This window comes from Nicotiana attenuata, chromosome 5 (genome assembly GCF_001879085.1).
Source record: "Nicotiana attenuata strain UT chromosome 5, NIATTr2, whole genome shotgun sequence".
NCBI lineage: Eukaryota > Viridiplantae > Streptophyta > Magnoliopsida > Solanales > Solanaceae > Nicotiana > Nicotiana attenuata.
Window position 1 is genome coordinate 2,785,580 of NC_031993.1, and position 21,639 is coordinate 2,807,218.

At 38.2% G+C, this 21,639-nt stretch overlaps 1 protein-coding gene across 1 annotated transcript; it reads left to right on the forward strand.

Moving 5' to 3' along the window:
• On the forward strand, positions 16,363-18,356 carry LOC109225182 (60S ribosomal protein L27-3-like). The gene is made up of 2 exons (XM_019389769.1): positions 16,363-16,852; positions 18,118-18,356. Exon 1 carries the CDS (start codon positions 16,424-16,426, stop codon positions 16,829-16,831), a length of 408 nt encoding a protein of 135 aa, XP_019245314.1. The 5' UTR covers positions 16,363-16,423; the 3' UTR covers positions 16,832-16,852; positions 18,118-18,356.

Below are 21,639 nucleotides of genomic sequence, written 5' to 3' on the forward strand. Positions count from 1 at the left end.
TGTACAAGCTTACTAAGGCCCTATATGGACTGAAACAGGCTCCACGTGCCTGGTATGACAGGTTAAGTACTTTCCTTGTTGATCATGGGTTTACTAGAGGTAAAATTGATACTACTCTATTCATTAAACGATCAACAGAAGGTAATCTTATCATTCAAATTTATGTTGATGACATTATCTTTGGTAGTGCTAACTCTCTTATGTGCAAGGAATTTGCAAACCTCATGCAAAGCGAGTTCGAAATGAGCATGATGGGTGAACTCACATTTTTTCTTGGGCTTCAAATTCAACAAACCGAAGAAGGAACCTTCATTTGTCAGATTAAATATACAAAGGAGCTGATCCAGAAATTTGGTATGAGCAATGCAAAATCAATTGGCACGCCTATGAGTCCGGCTACAAATTTGGATAAGGATGAACAGGGTACTCCAGTTGATGACACCAAATATAGAGGAATGATTGGATCACTACTGTATCTGACCGCAAGTCAACCAGATATAATGTTCAGCGTCTGTAAATGTGCCAGGTTTCAGTCGGCTCCCAAGGAGTCACATCTGACTGCTGTAAAAAGAATTATTCGATATCTCATTGGCACAGTATCTCATGGATTATGGTATCCTCGCTCTAACTCGTTTAAATTAGAAGGTTTCTCAAATGTAGATTTAGAAGGTGATAAGGAAGATAGTAAAAGCACGAGTAGCACTTGTCAATTACTAGGAAAGGCTTTAATATCCTGGAACAGTGAAAAGCAAGCATCAGTCGCCTTGTCCACTACTGAAGCTGAGTATATTGCCATTGGTCAATGTTGTGCACAACTCCTATGGATGTCTCATCAATTGGGTGACTATGAACTTTCTTTTAAACCTATACAAATCTTTTGTGATAATTCAAGTGCAATTTGTCTTTCAAAAAATCCTGTGCATCACTCTAGAGCAAAGCATATTGACATTAAGCATCATTTTATTAGAGATCATGTTCTTAAGGGTGTCATAGAATTAGCTTTTGTTGGCACTTCTGCCTAATTAGCTGATATTTTTACTAAACCTTTGTTGGAAGAAAGATTTTGCCTTTTGAGAAAATTACTTGGGATAATTTGGTTTTCAAAAAACTCTTAGGACCTAATTGTTCTTTTTCAAAAAACTTGTCATAATTACTACTTTTCAGTGCATTAATTACGCTTTCAATTCCTTCCCTCTCTTTTTTATTCTGTTTCACATCAGTTCGCAGTCGAAGATGGAAAGCCAATCATCACATCGTTTCATCTGACACTCTTTCCTTTTTGTACTCAACCGTCAAATCTTTCTTACTTTAAGTTAAGCCTTTTCGGGTCACTCTCATCTCCATCCTCTCTCTTCAGTTTGTGAAAACCCTCTCTTCTCCCATGGCTAAAACCTCCAAAAAACCCTCCGCCTCCACCAGAAAGAGCACCCGTTCTAAGGCAAAACCCTCTTCAGCGCCTCCTGAGCAAGTAGACCTAGGGTCTGATCATTCTGAGGGCTTCGCCTCTTCTCAAGGAGCGTTCTCTGAACACTCTCAACTCTTAGGAGAAAAAGCCTCTGGTAAACGTCCCATGGAGGATCTTCCTGTCTCTTCCACTCCAAAGAAATCAAAATTTGATTTCTCTGCGTCTCTCGATTCCGACCTAAATTTCTGGGATACCCCAAATAGGGATTCTTTTCTCTCTCTCAAGGATAAGCCCATCGCCCATGGAAGAATTGTGGATCTTGACGATATGGAGGCCCTCAACTGTAAGGTAAAGGATCTCTTTGTGTATCAAGGGTGGGAAAAATTTCTCTCTATTTCTCCGCCTAAAGTGTATGAGCCTTTAGTCCGTATGTTTTATGCTAATCTTCGCTCTAGTAAACCTGATAAGCTTGAAATTCTTGTCCTTGGTAGAATCTTGGCTGTGCCTTGTTCGATTCTATTTTTCTCTGTCGTCGCACTGGTTTCCCCACTCTCTTTAAAAATATTTGGCCTAAGGACTTTGAAATTTCCTTTGACCAGGCCAAACAGTGCATTGCTGAAAATCCCTCCGAAACCCTTCCAAATCAATTGGGGCCTAGTGATGTAAGTTTTGAAACTCGGGTTCTCGCCCACATTGTTGCAACCACTCTTCTCCCCAGAACTGGTTCCTTCTCCACCTTCTCTCAAAGGGATACTTTCTTTGTCTATTGTCTCATCACCAAACTCAAACTCAAGCTGTCCTCCTGGGTCATAAATTTTATGATTGAGAGTGTTGAAGATCCCACCAGTTTACCTTTTGTTATGGCCATTACCCACATTCGGGAAGCCTATCAAATCCCTCTTTCTGACTACCCTTTTGTCTGTGTTTCCAAGTCCTACAATTCTAGAGCTTTCTCTATTATGGGGTATGTGAGCGTCAAGGGTGCCTGGGTTAAGAAGGGTGAGAGTGAAGCAAAACAGACCCCTCTGGATTCCAAGCCTTCATCTGCTGTTCCGCCACCTCTTATTAGTTCTGACCTAAGTGAGAAGCTAAGCTCCATTGACTCCCAACTCTTAGACATCAAGACTCTCCTGTCTGCTACTCAGTCGACTGTGGGTGCTCTTCATGCTATTTCAAAGGAAACTGGGTCCGATGTGTCTAAAATCAGAGTGGCTGTGCAAAGGGTAAGGGAGAATGCGGTTAAAGCCTTCAAGGAGGTTCATGACAGGCTAGATGGAATGAGCGTTGCTGCAAACACCAGCATTGAACAGTTGAAGGAGGCGATCTGCAACACTCTTACTTACTTCCTGCGTCGCTAGTGTGGATGTGTTTTACAGACAATTTTTGTTTCAAACTTGTTTTGGCTTTGTGTGGATAGTTTTTTTTTGCTTACTAATCCCTCTTTGCTGATGTCAAAAAGGGGGAAAATGTATATCTCTTTGGACTATTATGACAATCTGTGCAGGTTCAAGTTGACTATGCATAGACCTCTTTGGTCTGTAATGATAATATGTGCAGGTTCAAGTCGACTATGCTACATGCATAGATGGTACTCTTTATTCTTTGAACAGGTTAAGTCGACTATGCTACATGCATAGACTTTATATGTATTGCACGGGAACAAGTCAATTATACAGGATACAGGTACAAGTCGACTGCACACATTGAGGGGGAGACTAAGTCCAGTTGACTACACACATTGAGGGGGAGCCAAGTCGGCTAGTAACAAACAGGGAAGTCAACTGTTGTTTACTTCCTTACATCTACGTATATTATTTTGCCATCATCAAAAAGGGGGAGATTGTTAGATCATATTTTAATGATGCAATTAATATACATGTGCATGAGTTCAAAGAAGTAAAGAAGAACTAGTGAAATGGCTGTGTCGAACAAGGGAGGAAATCTCTCACAAGGGAAGCCACCTATAGAACGCACGGGGTACAAGGAAAGCTACAAATCTACATCAGCAAATCAGGATTAGCTCCGTGAATCTGGGAAATCAAATCAGCCATAACGAAGTGAAGATTCGAAGTGATCTGTGATTGGTGAAATCACGGGAGAATAATAAAGGCTAGAAGATCCGGTCAGTGGTCAAGTTTGGAAGGTCCAACAATCAAGGAGAAATCTTGTTAATTCCATTGTCTGCCGAAGGAAAAGTTCTCAAGAGAAGCAACGGATAGTTCCTTATTCTTGGAAAGAATCAATCCTTTCCAAGGATCAAAACCCTTGGGTTGACGAGCCTTCACCATTCATCTTTGTATAAATGTACTGTGTAACATTATCCTTAGTATACTTTGATCGAACCAAAATAACTCTCTTCATTCTACTGCAAACAAGCATAGTAGCCTACATAGATCTGTTGTGTAATAAGCAAGGGATAAAAAGAGGGCATACAACTGGTGAGGCATTGTATCAAACGAGTGCTAGAGAATTTGAGCGATATACATCACAACTGTACTCAAAAGAAAACTTATTTGCTTGAAGAGAAATCCCTTGCAACCCAAGGGGACTGGATTAGGATTCACATTGAATCAGAACCAGTATAAAATTCCTGGTGTCTTTAATTTCTGCATTTACTTTTTGCATATTACCTCAAACTGTTATATCTGCAAGATTGCCATATTTAGTCGACTACTAAAGTTTTAAGTCAACTCAGTAACGATTAATTTCAATTAGTGACAATTCAACCCCCCCCCCCCCCTCTTATACTTTCATGCTGAATATGGGGGCCTACTAGGCTGGTCCCTCCCAAATTGACCTCTGCCCCTTGCCGGGGTACCTCTGAACTCTTCGGAGAATCGGGTCCTCTTGTCCTGCTGCGCCTGCTCTCTACCCCTCAGATGGTAGCCCTCAATCCTCTGGGCAATCTCCACCACTAGCTGATAAGAAGTCCCCATCTCCACCTCTCGGGCCATGTTGGCCTTAATGCCAGAATGGAACCCTGCAACAAACCTCCGCAGCCTCTCTGCGTCAGTAGGAAGTATCATCAATGCATGGCGGGACAACTCAGAAAACCTCACCTCATAATCGGTCACGGACATCTGACCCTGCTCCAGCTGCTCAAATTGGTACCGTAGCTCTTCCCTCTCAGAGGGTGGGATATACCTGTCCAGGAATAACTGTATGAACTGACCCCAAGTGATAGAAGGAGAACCTGCTGGTCTACCAAGAACATACGACTGCCACCACCTACGGGCCCTACCCTCCGGCTAGAATGTAGTGAAGTCAACCCCATGCGACTCCAATATCCTCATGTTGTGCAGTCTGTCCCTGCACCTATCAATGAAGTCATGGGCATCCTCATGACGCTCCCCTTCGAAGATAGGAGGGTGTATCCTAGTCCATCTGTCTAATAACTTCTGCGGATCTCCATCTGCAGCTGGTCTGGGCCCGGGCACCACTGCAGCAACTGGCTGAGCCCCATCCGCAGGTAATGCACCCAGAGTCTGATACATTGTAGCTTCATGTCTGGGAGCTTGAGAAGTAGGGGTCTATGCTCCCCCTCCTGCCTGTGTTGTAGCTGGATCGGTTGGAAATAAACCAGCCTGAGTAATGGTGTCCATGAACCGCAGCATATGGCCCATGACCTCCTCGAAACCCGGTGTTGTCATGAAGTCTGTCGGGGTAGGCTCAGCTGCGGGCACCTCGCCATGCTCCTCAATGATAGGATCTCCCGTAGGATCCGCTGGTGGTGCTACTGGAACAGCTCTAGGACGCCCTCGTCCCCTACCTCGGACTGGTGCCCTCCCCCGGCCTCTACCTCGGCCTCTAGCAATGGGGGGAGCAGCTCCTCCCGAGTCTGGAACATCGGCCGTGCGTGTCCTCACCATCTGCGAGAGAATAGAAGAGGGAAATTTAGTACACTAACCACTGCACGATATTAATTGAAGATAGAGAAATTTCCTAACACCCTATAGCCTCTCGAAGATAAATACAGTCGTCTCCGTACCGATCCGCAAGACTCTACTAGGTTTGCCCATGGCTTGTAAGACCTACGTGAACCTAGTGCTCTGATACCATGTCGTCACGACCCAATTTCACTCTAGATCGTGATGGCGCCCAACACTGATGTCAGGCAAGCCAACGCGGAATTTTTAATAAGTTCAAATTTTACCTTTCCAAAACAGTTAACACAAACTCTAACTTGGTATTTAAAAAAAGAATAATTGGCCTCAAACTGAAATAGTTATACAACCCCAAAAGAATAGTCTACTACTGTGTGTGCCAAGTCCTGGTGTCACAAGTATATGGGCGTCCAGTAGAATACACAAAAGAGGATTAAATTTTACTAAAATAGTTTCATAATCTACCCTACTATCAGAAATAGAATAAACAACCAAAAATAAAGAAAGACTTCATCGGGCTGCTGAACGGCGTAGAAAGGGAGCAGCTCACCGTGGATCTCGAACCAGATCAAGAGTATGCACCAGCCTGATAACCAGATACACCTGCCTCGGATCCTGTACAATTAAGTACAGAAGCGTAGTATGAGTACATAAACATTATGTACCCAGTAAGTATCCTGTCTAATCTCGAAGAAGTAAAGACGAGAGGTCAACTTGACACTTACTAGGGTCAAATAAAATGAGAAAGTGTTATACAAATCATGGATAGCACAAATGATTAACAATTCATAGCAAGAAGTAACAGATCTTTTCCTAGATAATACCACAGTTAGCCAATTACATTTTAGGGCATATAACAAAGTTCAGTCCACAGCAATATATTGAGCAAGAAGCATACGCAAGTAATGCCGAGGTCGTACAGCCCGATCCAATCATAAAAGTAAAGTGTGCACTGCCGGAGGGTCAAACGGCGCGAACCATAGATGCATATATTACCCCGCTTGCGAACCGTGCAGGCAACGCGGTGTAATATAATTAAGCACAATAAACAGGCAACAAGAACATATCAGGGGAGCAATTACTCACAGAAATGTCAACTCCTCTTTGAAAGATCAAGAAAGTGATCTTTCTCGTATTAATTTCATTTATCACATTCAACATGGTTTAAGCAATCCAAATTAACCATAAAGACACAAGAATGTCACGTAAAGCATGCTTTTGGGTCGTAGACTACCCGGACTTAGCATAATAGTGGCTACGCACAGACTCTCGTCACCTAGTGCGTACGTAGTCCCCGTATTTAGTGGCAAATTATTCAATTATTACACCTATGGGGACAATTCCCTCTTACAAGGTTATATAGGAGACTCACCTCGCTCCAAAACGTGCTTCCAATACTAAGAACGTGACTCGAACCCCTCAATTTGGAGCCGAACGATCCAAAACTAATTAAAAGAGGTAAGAACTAGTCAATATAAGCTCAAGAGTTTGCATTTTAATTACTATAGTAATTTCCCAACCTTAAAAATAAGTTTCCTAAAATCCAACCTTGGGCCCACGTGCCGGTGTTGGTGTTGCCCACAGGTTCAGGGCCCTATACAATATATTGTGACGCATCTCGTATTGGACTTGGTGCGGTATTGATGCAGGGTAGAAAGGTTATTGCATATGCTTCACGGCAGCTGAAGATTCACGAGAAGAATTATCCAGTTCATGACTTGGAGCTGGCAGCCATTGTTCACGCGCTGAAGATTTGGAGGCACTATCTATATGGTGTCTAATGTGAGGTGTTCATGGATCATAAGAGTTTGCAGTACTTGTTCAAGCAAAAAGAGCTCAATTTGAGGCAGAGAAGGTGGTTGGAGCTACTGAAAGACTATGATATCACCATCTTGTATCATTTTGGGAAGGCCAATGTGGTGGTCGATGCTTTGAGTAGGAAGTCAGCTAGTATGGACAGTCTTGCGTACATTCCAATCCCTGAGAGACCGCTTGCATTAGATGTTCGGGCCTTAGCCAATCGGTTCGTAAGGTTGGATGTTTTTGAGACTAGTCATTTTTTAGCTTCCACAGTCGCTCGGTCTTCCTTGTTTGAGCGTATCAGGGATCGACAGTATGACGACCCTCATTTGCTGTCCTTAGGGACACAGTGCGACACGGTGATGCCAAGCAGGTTACGGTTGGAGATGATGGAGTTTTGCAGATGCAGGGTCGTGTTTGTGTTCCTAATGCGGATGTACTTCGTGAGTTAATTCTGGAGGAGGCCCACGGTTCCTGATATTATATTCATCCTGGCGCCGCTAAGATGTATCAAGACTTGCGGCAGCATTACTAGTGGAGGAGAATGAAGAAGGATATAGTTGCATATGAAGCTTGGTGCCTGAATTTGTCAGCAAGTAAAGTACGAGCATCAGAGGCATGGTGGTTTGCTTCAGAAGATAGAAATTCCTGAGTGGAAGTGGGAGCGTATCACCATGGATTTCGTTATTGGACTCCCACGAACTCAGAGGAAGTTCTATGCGATTTCGGTTATTGTGGATAGGTTGACCAAGTCAGCGCATTTCATTCATGTGGCAGTTTCCTATTCTTTGGAGCGGTTGGCAGAGATTTATATTCGTGAGATCGTTCGTCTTAATGGTGTGCCCATGTCTATCATTTCTGATTGAGGTACGCAGTTTACCTCGCATTTTTGGAGGGCAGTACAATGTGAGTTAGGTACGCGGGTCGAGTTGAGCACAGCATTTCATCCTCAGACGGACGGATAGTCCGAGCGTACAATTCAGATCTTGGAGGATATGCTCCGCGCCTGTGTTATTGACTTTGGAGGTTCTTGGGATCAGTTCTTGCCGTTAGCGGAGTTTGCCTACGAAAACAGCTATCAGTCGAGCATCCAGATGGCTCCCTGTAAGGCATTATATGGTAGACGGTGTCGATCGTCGGTTGGGTGGTTTGAGCCGTGGGAGGATCGCATGTTGGGTACAGATTTAGTGCAGGATGCCTTGGATAAGGTTAAGATCATTCAGGATAGACTTCGTCTAGCTCAGTCCAAGCAGAAGTTTATGTCGGCCATAAGGTTTGTGTTATAGCATTCATGGTCGGAGAGAGAGTGTTGCTTCGGGTGTCGCCCATGAAGGGTGTAATGAGATTTGGGAAGAAGGGGAAGTTAAGCCCTAGGTTCATCGGGCCTTTTGAGATCCTTGAGCGAGTGGGAGAGGTGGCCTATAGACTCGCGTTGCCACCAGGTTTATCAGTGGTACATCTAGTGTTTCATGTGTCCATGCTCCGGAAGTATCACGGCGATCCATCCCACGTGTTAGATTTCAGCACTGTCCGGTTGGCCAGATTTGACCTCCGAGGAGGAGCCGGTAGCCATTTTAGACCCGCAGGTTCGTCAGTTGAGATCGAAGAGTTATCCTTCGGTTCGAGTGCAGTGCAGAGGTCAGCCTATTGGGGCAGCTACCTGGAGTCTGAGTCTGATATGTTGAGTAGATATCCACATCTTTTCACCAACCCAGGTACTTTTTTATGTTCGTTCGAGGACAAACGGTTATTTTAGAGGTGGAGAATGTGATGACCCAAAGGGTCATCTTATGTTTTAGAACTTAATTCCGTATTCCTAGGTCTTAAAAGCCTCATTTTATCTCTCTTCGATTTGCGTGCACAGTCCAGGTGTATTTTCGGAAAGCTTTTATGTGGAAAATTGGTGAAATAATAATTCTTGGCCTAAAAAGTTGATTTTTGTTGACTTCGATCAACGTTTTTAGTAAACGGACCCGGAACCGTATTTTGACGATCCCGATGTGTCCATAGTAAAATATGGGACCTAGCGTATGCCCGAAATCGAATTTCGAGGGACCTAGACCGAGAAATAAATTTTTTATTAAAATTTTAAGACTGAAATTATAATGGTTTTAAGAATTTGGTTAATGTTTGATCTTGGTGGTATCGGGTCCGTATGTTGGCTTCGGAGCCTATTACAGGTTCGTTATGATATTTATACCTTATTTGTGAAATTTGGTGAGAAACAGGACTGATTTAACATGATTCGGACCTTTGGTTGAGAAAATAGAAGTTTTAAAACTTTCTTGAAAATTTTCATGCAATTTGGTGCTAAATTCATAATTCTAGGTGTTATTTTGGCGATTTGATCGCGTGAGCAAGTTCGTATGATGTTTTTAGACTCGTGTGCATGTTTGGTTTGGAGCCCTGAGGGCTCGGGTGAGTTTCGGATAGGCTACGGGATGTTTTGAACTTAGAAAATCTGGTATTTTTGTTGTTGCTGCTGTTATGGTGTGTCCTTCTTCGCGTTCGCAAAGCTACTCTCCCGGACGCGAAGGGTGGGCTGGTTAGGGTGAGTTTTTCTTCTTAGCGAACGCGAATGCCTGATCGGAACGCGGAGTGATGGGGGATTTACCCTTCGCGAACGCGACCGGCTCATCCCGAACGCGGAGCATTGGGGACCTGGGAGAGAGGTCAGACTTCCTTCTACGTGAACACAAGCAAGGGCTCGCGAACGTGAAGGCCAGGGGGCAAAGCCTTCGCGAACGCGATGGAGGTTTCGCGATCGCATAAGCCTAGCAAGGCAACTCTCCGTGAACGCGATGGACACTGTCGCGTAGTTCACAAACAGTCCCAAATCGGGATTTAGGTAATTGTTTGAAATTTTCAAAAGCTAAACAGCCTAGAGGCGATTTTCAAAAGACAATTTCTACCCCAAAGTGTTGGTAAGTGATTCTAAACCACTTTCTATCAATTACCCATTGCATTTCATGAAATTTCAACCTAAAATCTAGTGTGTTCATGGTAGAATTGGAGGTTTCTGGATAGAAACTATGGATTTGGGAAATTGGGGATTTAGACCTCGTATTGGGGTCGATTCCAAAAGAATAATATATCCGAGCTCGGGGTGAATGGGTAAATAGATTTTGGTTCGAACTTCGGGTTTACCAAGCGGGCCCGGGGTCTCTTTTTGACTTTTTGGGGGAAAGTTTGGGAAAACCAAATTTATGCATTGTAGTTGATTCCTTTAGCAATAATTGATGATATTGAGTTAATTGTGGCTAGATACGTGTGATTTGGGGGTGGATACTAGAGGCAAAGCGGTAATTGAGCCTTGAGTTTGGCCGAAGGAGCGAGGTAAGTGTTGTGGCTAACCTTAGCTTGAGGGATTATGTGTTATTTGCTACGTGTTTGAATGTTGAGTACAACGTATAGGTGAGGTGACGAGTATATATACGTTTTTGTCGAGCCATAACATGTGAGTGAATCTTATCCTTGGAAATGTTGTAATTTTTATTGTTCATGTGTAGACTAGTTATTCGATGTGTTGAGATTTCTTATCATATTTTATGGAATTTGGTATTGATGGGGTTTTTACCCAAAGTTGATATTGGTATTGTGGAACTAAGAGTTAAAGTAAGACTTGTTGTTGCCATTTCTATCTCTCTATTATTGTTCTCTCTGTGTTGGTGAGGTAGAGTGATAAAGCACGAAGGGTGATGTCGTGCGCGTTTCTATTACTTATGTGGTGAGGAAGAGTGGTAAAGCACGAAGGGTTATGTCGTGCACATTTCTATTATTGATTATCTGGTGAGGTTGAGAGTAAAAGCACAAATGGTGATGCCATGCACGTTTCTATTATTGATTATCTGGTGAGGTTGAGAGTAAAAGCACGAAGGGTGATGTCGTGCACGTTTCTATTATTGATTATCTGGTGAGGTTGAGAGTAAAAGCACGAAGGGTGATGCCGTGCATTTTTCGTTTGTTGTGTTTACTTGTTATTACCAGTTCAAAGTGTACTAGCTGTTTAAATTCCTCTACTGTTGTGATTCTTTACTTTTGGTACCCCCATAGCATGTTTCCCCCTCCCGTTAATTTCTGCTTAGCTTCTATTAAATGTTATTCTACTAGCATATTGTTTAACTGCACAGGTTTATGCATGTGTCTTGTCCTAGCCTCGTCACTACCTCGCCGAGGTTAGGCTCGGCACTTACCAGTACATGGGGTCGGTTGTACTGATACTGCACTCTCTATGCAGATTTTCGTACTGGACCGTGTTGACCCGAGTTGAGTTGCTGCTTTCAGATCCACAGGAGACCCAAGGTAGATGTGCCGGCGTTCGCAGACCCTGGAGTCCCTTCAAATTATTCTAGTTTACTGTTTCTTTTAATTTAAAAATAGTTGTACTTTCTTTCATCCAGTATTTGTAGTGACTCTTAGAAGTTCGTGAATGGTGACACCAGTTTCTGGGTAGTTGTGTATAAGTACTTGGGTTATTATAAAATTTTACACTTTTTTTTAATCTGTTTTGGTTTAGTTGTTGTTATCTACTGATTTGGTCAAAGGTTAGCGTATTAAATCCTTAACTGTTGGCTTGCCTAGCATTCAAAAAGTTAGGCGCCATTACGGTCCCGACAGTGAAAAATACGGGTTGTGACAACTTAATACAATTTTGATACATATCAACAACGTTATGTAAAAAGATAGTATTGATAACTTGAATACAAATTTTATACAATGATTCATATATTATATAACTATTTTATAACTTCTACACAACATTCAAATNNNNAATATATATATATATATATATATATATATATATATATATATATATATATATATATATATATATATATATATATATATATATATATAACTACAACAGAATACAATTTACCTATAATTTCGTAAGAATATTCTATGTTGTGTCTTCTTCTGGGGGAGGAGGGGGTGACGTGGGGAGGGGGAGGGAAGGGCTGTATCAGTTACATCCTAATTTTAAGGATGCTCTGTTTATTAATGTTTTGTATATAAATAGTAAATAGAGATGGAGAATATAATCTTTAAGGAACCTAAAAAAAAGTGATAAATAAATTTCTATTATAGTATAACTAGGTAAATTTCTCAATTATAAAAGCATTGTTTAAATTAAGATATAGAAGTTTGAAATTGGGCCTCGACCAAATCCTAGCCTCAGACTTAAGTATAAATTTGAACTTAAATTTGAAAACTCCAGACCTGCAATTCGATTTTGAGCAACTAAACAACTTGCAGGAATATTTCAAGTAAGTCTCAACTTATCAATATCTAGCCATTAATTATAGACTAACCAAAACTAACCAAACCCATACAAAAATTGAAAACTCAAATAAATAAGGTTCTTTCTCTCTAAATATCACACGCAAAGTTTTCCTTCCATATTTTTTAAGCGTGAATAGTTACATTAGATGCAAGACGGAAAGGATATTTCATGGAGAAGGTAGCAAATAAGACGACGAAATACAAAAATTATATATATAGATTCCAAAAATTTAAGCAAAAAATGACCTTTTTCTATGGATATGGTTGAAATTCATTGAAAACATATAGACGAGTCAATAGACAAAATTTGAGGAAGATTGGAGGTGATATGGACTGATTTGGTATCAAAATTCATAGTTAAATCGAGTTCAAAAATTATCCTGCGACAGATGTTTCAAACATTTCTCTCTCTCTCTCTCTCTCTCTCTCTCTCTCTCTCTCTCTCTCTCTCTCTCTCACACACACACACACACACACACGCCTTAGGGTACGCGCTTTGCGTGTGTACCTATATAAGAGTATAGAACTTTTTAAATAATTGTCTAAATATTAATAAATAGCATGTTTGTAATATAAAATAAAAATTAGAAAATATAAATTCCTGAGAATGATGAATATTTATCCTATTTAGTTGGATAAATAAATAAAAAAATATGATTTATCCGATTGTCTTATTTCTTTCTCTTTGCCTCCCTCTATCTTTCTCTTCTCTTCTATTCTTAATTATTTATTTGTTATTTGTTTTGATTGCCAAGTATCATCTAAAATATTACAAAAAACTAATGAAGTGAAAAATATTATTTGAGCCGATAATTAATGAGTTTAAAAATAATATCGAATGATATATAGTCATGTTATATATAAAATAAAAAGAATTATGGTCATGTTACAATATTCGAATAAGAAATAATTTATATAAGTTAAAATCTCGATTTCTTTTAGAATTTATAATATCAAGACATCCAAAATTATTCGGATAATGAAGGATTTAAAAGGTTAACAAGTTAATGAATGTATCAGTTTGAATCTTTTTTATTTGGCTTTTACCAATCACTTTTGTTTGCACTTGCCAAATAAAGTTAGACAAAATTGAAAACACCCGTAAGATGTTCATGAATTTATGCGTGGGCTCTTGTCTTTCGAAACTTATGCCTCAAGCGCAATGGAAGAACACTTGTTATGGATCCACCACCTTAAGCACGGGCTCGTTCTACGATTCTCGTACAATTGTATATAAAACTTTAAAGATCATAAAACATTCATCATTAACCACGTGATTGTCAAAAACTCTATTAATTAATTAGATTTTAGAAGTTGAGAACCCTAACATCACGTCATGACAGTGGATTTGGTAAAACATATATGGAAACTCTTCTATTTTTAGTTTTTATTATCCAATTCTTATACTTTTCTCTTCAAATCTTATTCTTTACATTATTTCGTTTGATAGCAATATTTTCATAAATGTGGATTATGAAACTTATTTACTTAATAATTAATGTTATTGACTAACAACTCACAAATAATTATATTCATTGATATTTTTTTAGTAATGAATTAGAGTACTGAATTATTTGTTAATTTTGTAGTAGCTTATTAAAAGCACATAATGCTAAATTGCATTACGTAATTTAGCATTAAGTAACTATTAATTTTTCTAAAAGTGTGAATTTCCAAAGAATCAATAATTAAAAAAAAAAAAGTTAACAAAAGAAAAATGACTCCTTAACCTGGAAGGAATATAAATTGTTCGAAACTATCCTAATGTGAGTTTGCATTCGTTCGTTTTAATCATTTCTTTTTCCTAGTTGTAATTTTTTTAATTTCTTTTCTCCTACGTGCCTTGGAACTAAGGTGAATTTGCAATATTTTCTAAAGCTTCTAAACCTAAAATGTGGTTTTTATGTATTATGTGTTATTTCATTATTTTTAGTTGCAAATATGGTATATTACATAATTAAATAAGAAAAAATTCAATACAGAAAACTTAGTTGATATAGAAGTCCTAATTATTAGGAAATAATTAAAATCCTAAATATTATGGATAATTAAATGACTATGTCCTAATTTTAGGAAAATAATCAAATGACTATTTTGTCTAGTACGAACTCTATTTTAAAAGGGTAAAAAATGCGAACGATATTTTGTTAAGGGCCTTCGTGCTTTTAATATAATATATATATATATATATATATATATATATATATTCATGTTCGTCTTCTGCTTTGAATTTTCAATTCAACAACAACAACAACCACCCAATTCAAACTACCTCAAAACTCCACCAAATTATCCCAAAAGTGAGATTCAAGCTTCTTAAGATGTACCCAATCTATTCTACTAACACCTACTCAAAAGAAAGCAAAAAATTTATTTTACACCTTATAGAAAAGCTTAGTACCCTATTTATTTTAAATAAATACCATTTTAAAAAATTATATTATATAGCTATCTTTTACCCTTTATAGCAGAATATCTAATTATAGTTATATCCTACACTTAAGGCACCATATACGCTAATTAATATTTTTTTTCTTCTTTTTCAGATTTTCTCTCACTTAATCACGGTAAATTTCACGAACCACGTTTTCTCTCTCTTTTTGCATACACTTTACTCTCTTCTCCCACAAAACCACGATTGAATCACCATCTCCTACGACGTTGTAATACTCTCTGGAAACTGTCAACACCTAACAATTCTTTTTCATTCGCTTTACTCCCACACTATCCCCTTTTCCCCAGGCAAAACTCGTTAGTTTTGTTCACTTCTATGACTATATTTCGTGAAAAGTTTAGAGAGGTATGGAAGGATTGGAGCAGCGTAGCCGTGAAGGCAATGGAGATGGGTGTTTTGGGTGGTGAGTTTGATCATGGCTTCGTACCTGGGAGTTGCGAGGAGTGGTACAAAAGCTATGATGGTACTGATGTGTCAAAAGCAATATACAGGATGCGTGGAACAGTGAGATTCAGTGTTTTTGCTCGACGGCGAATTCGTCGAAAATTAGGGTTTGTTCTTGAACAAAGACGACGGATTTTGGGGCTGAGCAACTTGTTTTTCTGTTAATATATTTTAATGTATTTTCAACGTATCACGTTGTATTTTCATGTATTTCATTATCTTTTTTTTCATTGTAATTCGATGTATTTTGTTGTATTCCATGTATTTCATTGTATTCACTGTCTTTTTTTTCATTGTATTTCAATGTATCCCGTTGTATTCTATGTATTTCATTGTATTCACTGTCTCGCTATATGCCATGAATGTATTCATATATTTTTTTTTAATTAATGTAATTCATGTATTCAGATGTATTATATAATTTCTCTGAAGATTGCTTTGTTTTTGGTGTATTTTTCGGTTGAGAATCTTTTTTATAACTGAAAATACAAAATTTGTGTGTTATAATTGAGTTTGTTGAGTTATATTAAGAGTCTTTTATGTTAATTGATTCACTTTTCATTTTAAAAACAGTGTAATCCCCTATTTCACGCCGTATATACAGTCGAATACAATAATATGTCTAGCTGTAATCCCACGTTTTACTCCATGAATACAGTCGAATACACTCGAATACAACAACTGATTAGCTAGACTTCCCTGATTCACGCCTATTTTTGCTATTGTATTCATGAATACAATAGCTTAAATACATCAAATACATCTTATAACCACAGAAAAAAGTATCTATAATCCGTAATATAGTAAATGATATCTATAGATGGCTAATTACTACTAAAAGATAGTGCTTTATGAAAATTTTCTCTAAATAATTAGTTGGGTAATATTAGTAATATTTTATAAATTAGCCAATTTTTGTAATAAACAACTTATAAATGGACATAACTGGTAGTTTATAAATTTTGATTATTCTCTAAATAGGGGTCTTATGCTCCAACTGTTATAAAACCCATGTCCATTACGTAAACCCAAGGCCCAAAAGCCCATAAAACCTAGGGTCTCATTTGCTAGTTATCCTCTCCCATATATAAACAAACAAAAACCTAGCTAGGGTTTTTATCCATCGTTCACAGCTTTTACCAAATCGCAAAAATGGTGAAATTCCTGAAGCCAAACAAAGCCGTAGTCGTACTCCAAGGACGCTACGCCGGGAGGAAAGCTGTGATTGTTCGAGCCTTTGACGATGGGACACGTGACAGGCCGTACGGTCACTGTTTGGTCGTCGGCGTATCGAAATACCCAAAGAAAGTGATTCGTAAGGATTCTGATAAAAAACAGGCGAAGAAATCACGGGTTAAGACTTTCATTAAGCTCGTTAATTACAATCACATTATGCCGACGCGTTACACATTGGATGTTGATTTGAAGGAAGCTGTTACTGTTGATTGTCTTCAGTCACGTGATAAGAAGGTGACTGCTGCTAAAGAGGCGAAAGCTAAGTTTGAAGAGCGATTTAAGACTGGGAAAAATCGCTGGTTCTTTTCCAAGCTTAGATTTTGAGTTGATTTTGCTCTTTATTTGGTAACTTTCTATTCTGAGTGTTATGGGTTTTGCTTTGATTCTGTTTTGTTTAAATGACATTGGATTTGAAACGATAGATCTGTGTTTTATCTTTAGTTATTGTTGTTCACAAGACTAATGTTTTCTATATATTGATGTTCTGCTTGAGAAGTGGTTTGTCGATTGACATTTCTATTGTTTTGCTGGAAATGAACATCACCACTCCTAATGGATTTAGGTTATATATACTGTGAATTTTTATACTATTCAGTGTATTATCATTACTTTAGACCAACAAATTAAGATTTAAGTTATATACACTGTTTGTTGCAGTTGGTACTGCTTTATTTCTTCATTCTTGAGCCGAGGCTCTATCCGAAACAACCTCCTAGCTTTCCTAGGGTAGGGGTAAGGTTTGCAAACACACCACCCTCCCCAGACCCCACTTGTGGGATCTCAGTGGGTTTGTTGTTGTTGTTGTTGTTGTTGTTGCTGTTACACTGTTTGTTGCAAGTTATTTAGTCATTTAAGCTAAAGGTGTAAAGAAACAAACATGAACTTGTTGATTTAATTGCTTTCTGAGGCGTTGCGTGCATTGGTCTATTAATATTCAATGGACGTGTCAAGGAAAGCATAGAGCATTGGTCTATTAATATTCAGTGGACGTGTCAAGGAAAGCATAGAATAATGTCAATCCAAACTGGTTTTTGTGATTTCAGCGAACTGAACTGATTTCTTATCTAGTTGGCTTGATAGATGGATTGCAACATGTAATAATTTGAAAGTGCATTTTCTGGCTGGGCTCAAAGAAATCAATTTTGAGCTCCTGAGAAGAAGTAATCTCGGTATTTTGCTCGTATGTTTTTGTTCCCAGGCTCAGACAACCTTTCCCCACTTGTGGGATTCCATTGGGTGGTGGTTGTTGGTGTTGTTGTTGTATGTTTTTGTTTGTGTATATGTGGTTGCTTCATATGGTGAACTCTCTCTTAAAATTGAAGTGAGGGGTGTTCAAGTTTCCGAAGCATAAATGAAATGTCAGTATTAAACAGCATGGTGTTTATTTCAGTTGCACCTTGCTACCTGTCTCCTGATACATTCAATATTGTCATTTCCATGTTTTAGGATACTCTATAGTGGATCTTGTAAAGAGATGGTTTAGGTGCTTTCTTGTTTCTAATACTAAATGAACATGTTTTTTAAACTATAGCAAGTGCAATTTACAGTATAGCTATTAGCACTGCGTAGTTAAATTTGATGTTATTAACACGGGATGATTTGTTAAACAGTAGTAAATTGTGCCGAGGCACAAGGAAGCTGTTACTGTTGATTTCCTTTAGTCAAGTGACAAGAAGGTGTCTGCTACTAAAGAAGCTAAGGCCAAGTTTGAAGAGCAATTTACCAATCTTAGGTTTTGAGTTGTTTATTTGGTAATTTTCTCTTCTGGGTATCAAGGATTCTGTTTTTTCTTGTGTTGATTAAACGGCATTGGATTTGAAATGATAGATCTGGTTTTATCTTTAGTTAATATTCGCATTGCTATTGTTTCTTTATACAGATATCTGCTTTTTGTGAGAGGTTTGTTGACTAATCTTGCAATTGCTTTGATGGAGATGAAAATGACTACTCGTAATCTCTATAAAGGAATTTTTATTGTAGGTCATTTAATCAACTTTGTCAAGAAGTTGAACACCATTTTGTATAGAAGTTAAACATATAAATTAAATCGCTTTCTTGGCCTTACTTGTGTTGTTCTGTTAATATCCAATGGGCGTGTCGAGGGAACCATAGAATAATGTCAATCCAATGTTTGTGCATATCTAGTTTGCTCGACTGTTGGATTGCAATATGTAATTCCCAATCAGTGCATATTCTATTTGTGCTAACAGAAATCAATTTTTAATTCTTGAGAAGAAAACTCGGTCTTATGTTCGTATGTTTTTTGTTTGTGTATGTTGTGGTTGCTTCATATGGTGAAGGCAGAATAGCGTGATAGACACCAGTACTTGTTAGTGTTTGTCATCCCGATCCTTGTACCTAATATAGTTTATTTGGCATTTGTTATGTGGTATTTGTTCTGCTGAGTTAAAAAAAAAGCAAAATACATAAAATGACACCAAACCTTATAGTCAAATCCCTCTAACACACCACTTTTTTCTTTTTGAAAATTGCATCACACGAGCTAGTCAGAGTGTGACACGTGTAACTCAAAAGGAAAAAAAGGGACCTAATTTACTACCCAGATGATAATATTTTAGAAAAGAAAAAGAAAAAAAAAAAGAAATTCCCCTCTGCCCCTATCCTCATCTTCCCCAAGTCCCCTCCTCGGTTCTTTAATCTTCCCTACCCAACAGTTGATTTCCTACCGAATTAAGATTTTCTCTAAGCTTTGAATCCCTTGAAAGCTTTTGTTTGAAAGCTTTTGTAAACTTTTTGATGTGTTGAACATAACTGAAAACGAATTTGAAGAGTTAGAAAATATGGACAGATTTGGAAGAAAGAGAGAATAAAGAGGAAGAAAAAAAGTGCACTGTTTGACAAAAGAATATCATATTTTTCGGCAAGACATCCATATTTTCCGGCGATCGAGCTTCCCTTTTATTTTTTTTTGAGCTCAAAATTTAGTGAAGTGCACATGGTAATCCATGTTAGACTTCCCAGATCAGTTTTTAACAATAATCGCCAATACATTCGGATTTCAAATCTGGGTTTTTAAATAGGAGTACAATTGAAGGCTTCTTCAATGGTACCTTTCTTTTATTTTACTCTTCAAATTCGAAATTTTGAGTGAGTAACAATACTCGATCCAAAGTAGTTAATGAATCAACTTCCAACACCCAATATCACTTTATTCAACAACCCAAGATTTAAACTCCGATAGAAATGGGGTCACCCAAAATGGAGGTTTGCCTGATTTTGGAAATGGGGATAATGGTTAACCGAAGATGAGGGATAACGATTGGGAAAATGATAAAATTAAAAAAATAAAACAGTTGGACACGTGGCATCCATAGAGAGCTTCAAACACACGAAATTTTCTATTCACGCGCCTGATTCATGTGTAGGACATGCGGGGTGCTGCCTAGCTAAAGTGGTATATAATAGACACACTTTAAAAGGTTTGGATAAGGTTTGGATGTGTAATAATATTTCATGGTTATCGGGTGTGTAAGAGGGATTTGACTACAAGGTTCGATGTCATTTTATGTATTTTGCCTCAAAAAAATAAGTGGTTACACGTTCTAAAGTGGATGTACTAATTTTAATTTAAAAATATTATAAATCATAAAAATAACAGTAAAAGCAAAAAGAGTAAAATAATTGCCCAAACCAAGTCCCTACCCTCTTTCGGCCCAACCAGTGGCGGATTCAGGATTTTAAAGTTATGGGTGTTCGCCGATAAAAACTTCAAAAGAAGAGGAAAAATAAATTTACTTATAGGTGCTCACTCAATATTTATCTAAATATTTGTACCGTTGCCAATATAAATTTATTAATATGATCAAAGTTAATGGGTGTTTAAACACTCACAACTCTGTATGTGCATGCGCCACTGGGCCCAACATGTCTTGAACCCCTTCCTTGTCCCCCGTAAGTTACTAACTTTAACTTGTTATTGTTCAAATTCCATTATTTTTTATTGATTTTCATGCCTAAATCTATGTTTTCATAGATAGGAGTTTTGGGTAGAAATTTAGAATTTCGTATGTTAGAGATTTAGGCCTCGATTTAATCACATATTTGGACTCGGGGGAGAATGGGTAAACACGATTTGTTCCTAATTTCTGATTTTCATTATGCGAGTCTGCTTCTCCCCCTCCTTCCTATCGGAAAACCTCCTCCCCCCTTCTGCCCCCATACCATCCCAATTTTTTCTTCTTAATTAAGATCATATTGAAAATGAAAATAGAGTACTGCATCAAAATTCCCGTATGAAGATTCATTTCAAACTAAATCAAATGCTATCTCTCTAATCTCCCTTTCTCCTGATTAGGTACGCTCCTAGTAGGAGAAGAAAAAAGTATTTTGCGGTATAAAAATTGAAAGTATATTGTTGTCCTAAAAGTGGTTGTCGCCCCCTTTTTTTATAACTATACTTTCAAAATAGGTACACTGCTCGTTGGTTGTTGGCCCGCTTTTTGTGTCTGTTATTGAGGATTTACTTTGTTGAAGCCTGTAAATTCCAAGATTATTATGGTGATCTGAATTTTACCTAAAATAGTGAAAGTAAGGAGATGAAGCAAGATAGAATTTTTTTTATGAAAATTGAAGAGTTTTATATATGAGTTGGGGTTTAAGATTGTGCTTAGAAAGGAGGAAAGAGAGCAAAACGGTGGAGGCTGAAGTTAATTTGTCAATTACTGAGTCTGAACAGATGATGGCCTGTAACCCTCGTTGCTTCTAATAAGAATGAACAAATCTTTACCTTTCCCCTTACTGAGCAAATGGTTGTTGCTCCATGTGTAAAATATTCACTACTCACTGGCTGCTGGAAAGACATTCTTACTCAAAACCATGATCAAGACATTTCGACATAGGAAATTCAAATTGAAAATTATGGTAAAGTTTTAACGAAACTAATGAGATCTACATTCTGAAGAAACAAGGCTTTTCGTTGAGTAAATACTCCAACGAATAAGCAACTTGAGAAGAAATAAGGGGTAGTTTGGTTGGAATTGGAAACAAGTTATTCATGATTAATTATTCTGGGATTAGTTTTCCCACACTTCCATAGAAACAAAAAAATAATATACTTCCGGGAAAGCTAATTTTAGGATTAATTATGTCGCAATTTTATCCAAACTATATAT

Bases quoted from the DNA above. Each gene is read 5' to 3' on its own strand.
- LOC109225182 (XM_019389769.1), top strand. From the start codon at position 16,424: ATGGTGAAATTCCTGAAGCCAAACAAAGCCGTAGTCGTACTCCAAGGA.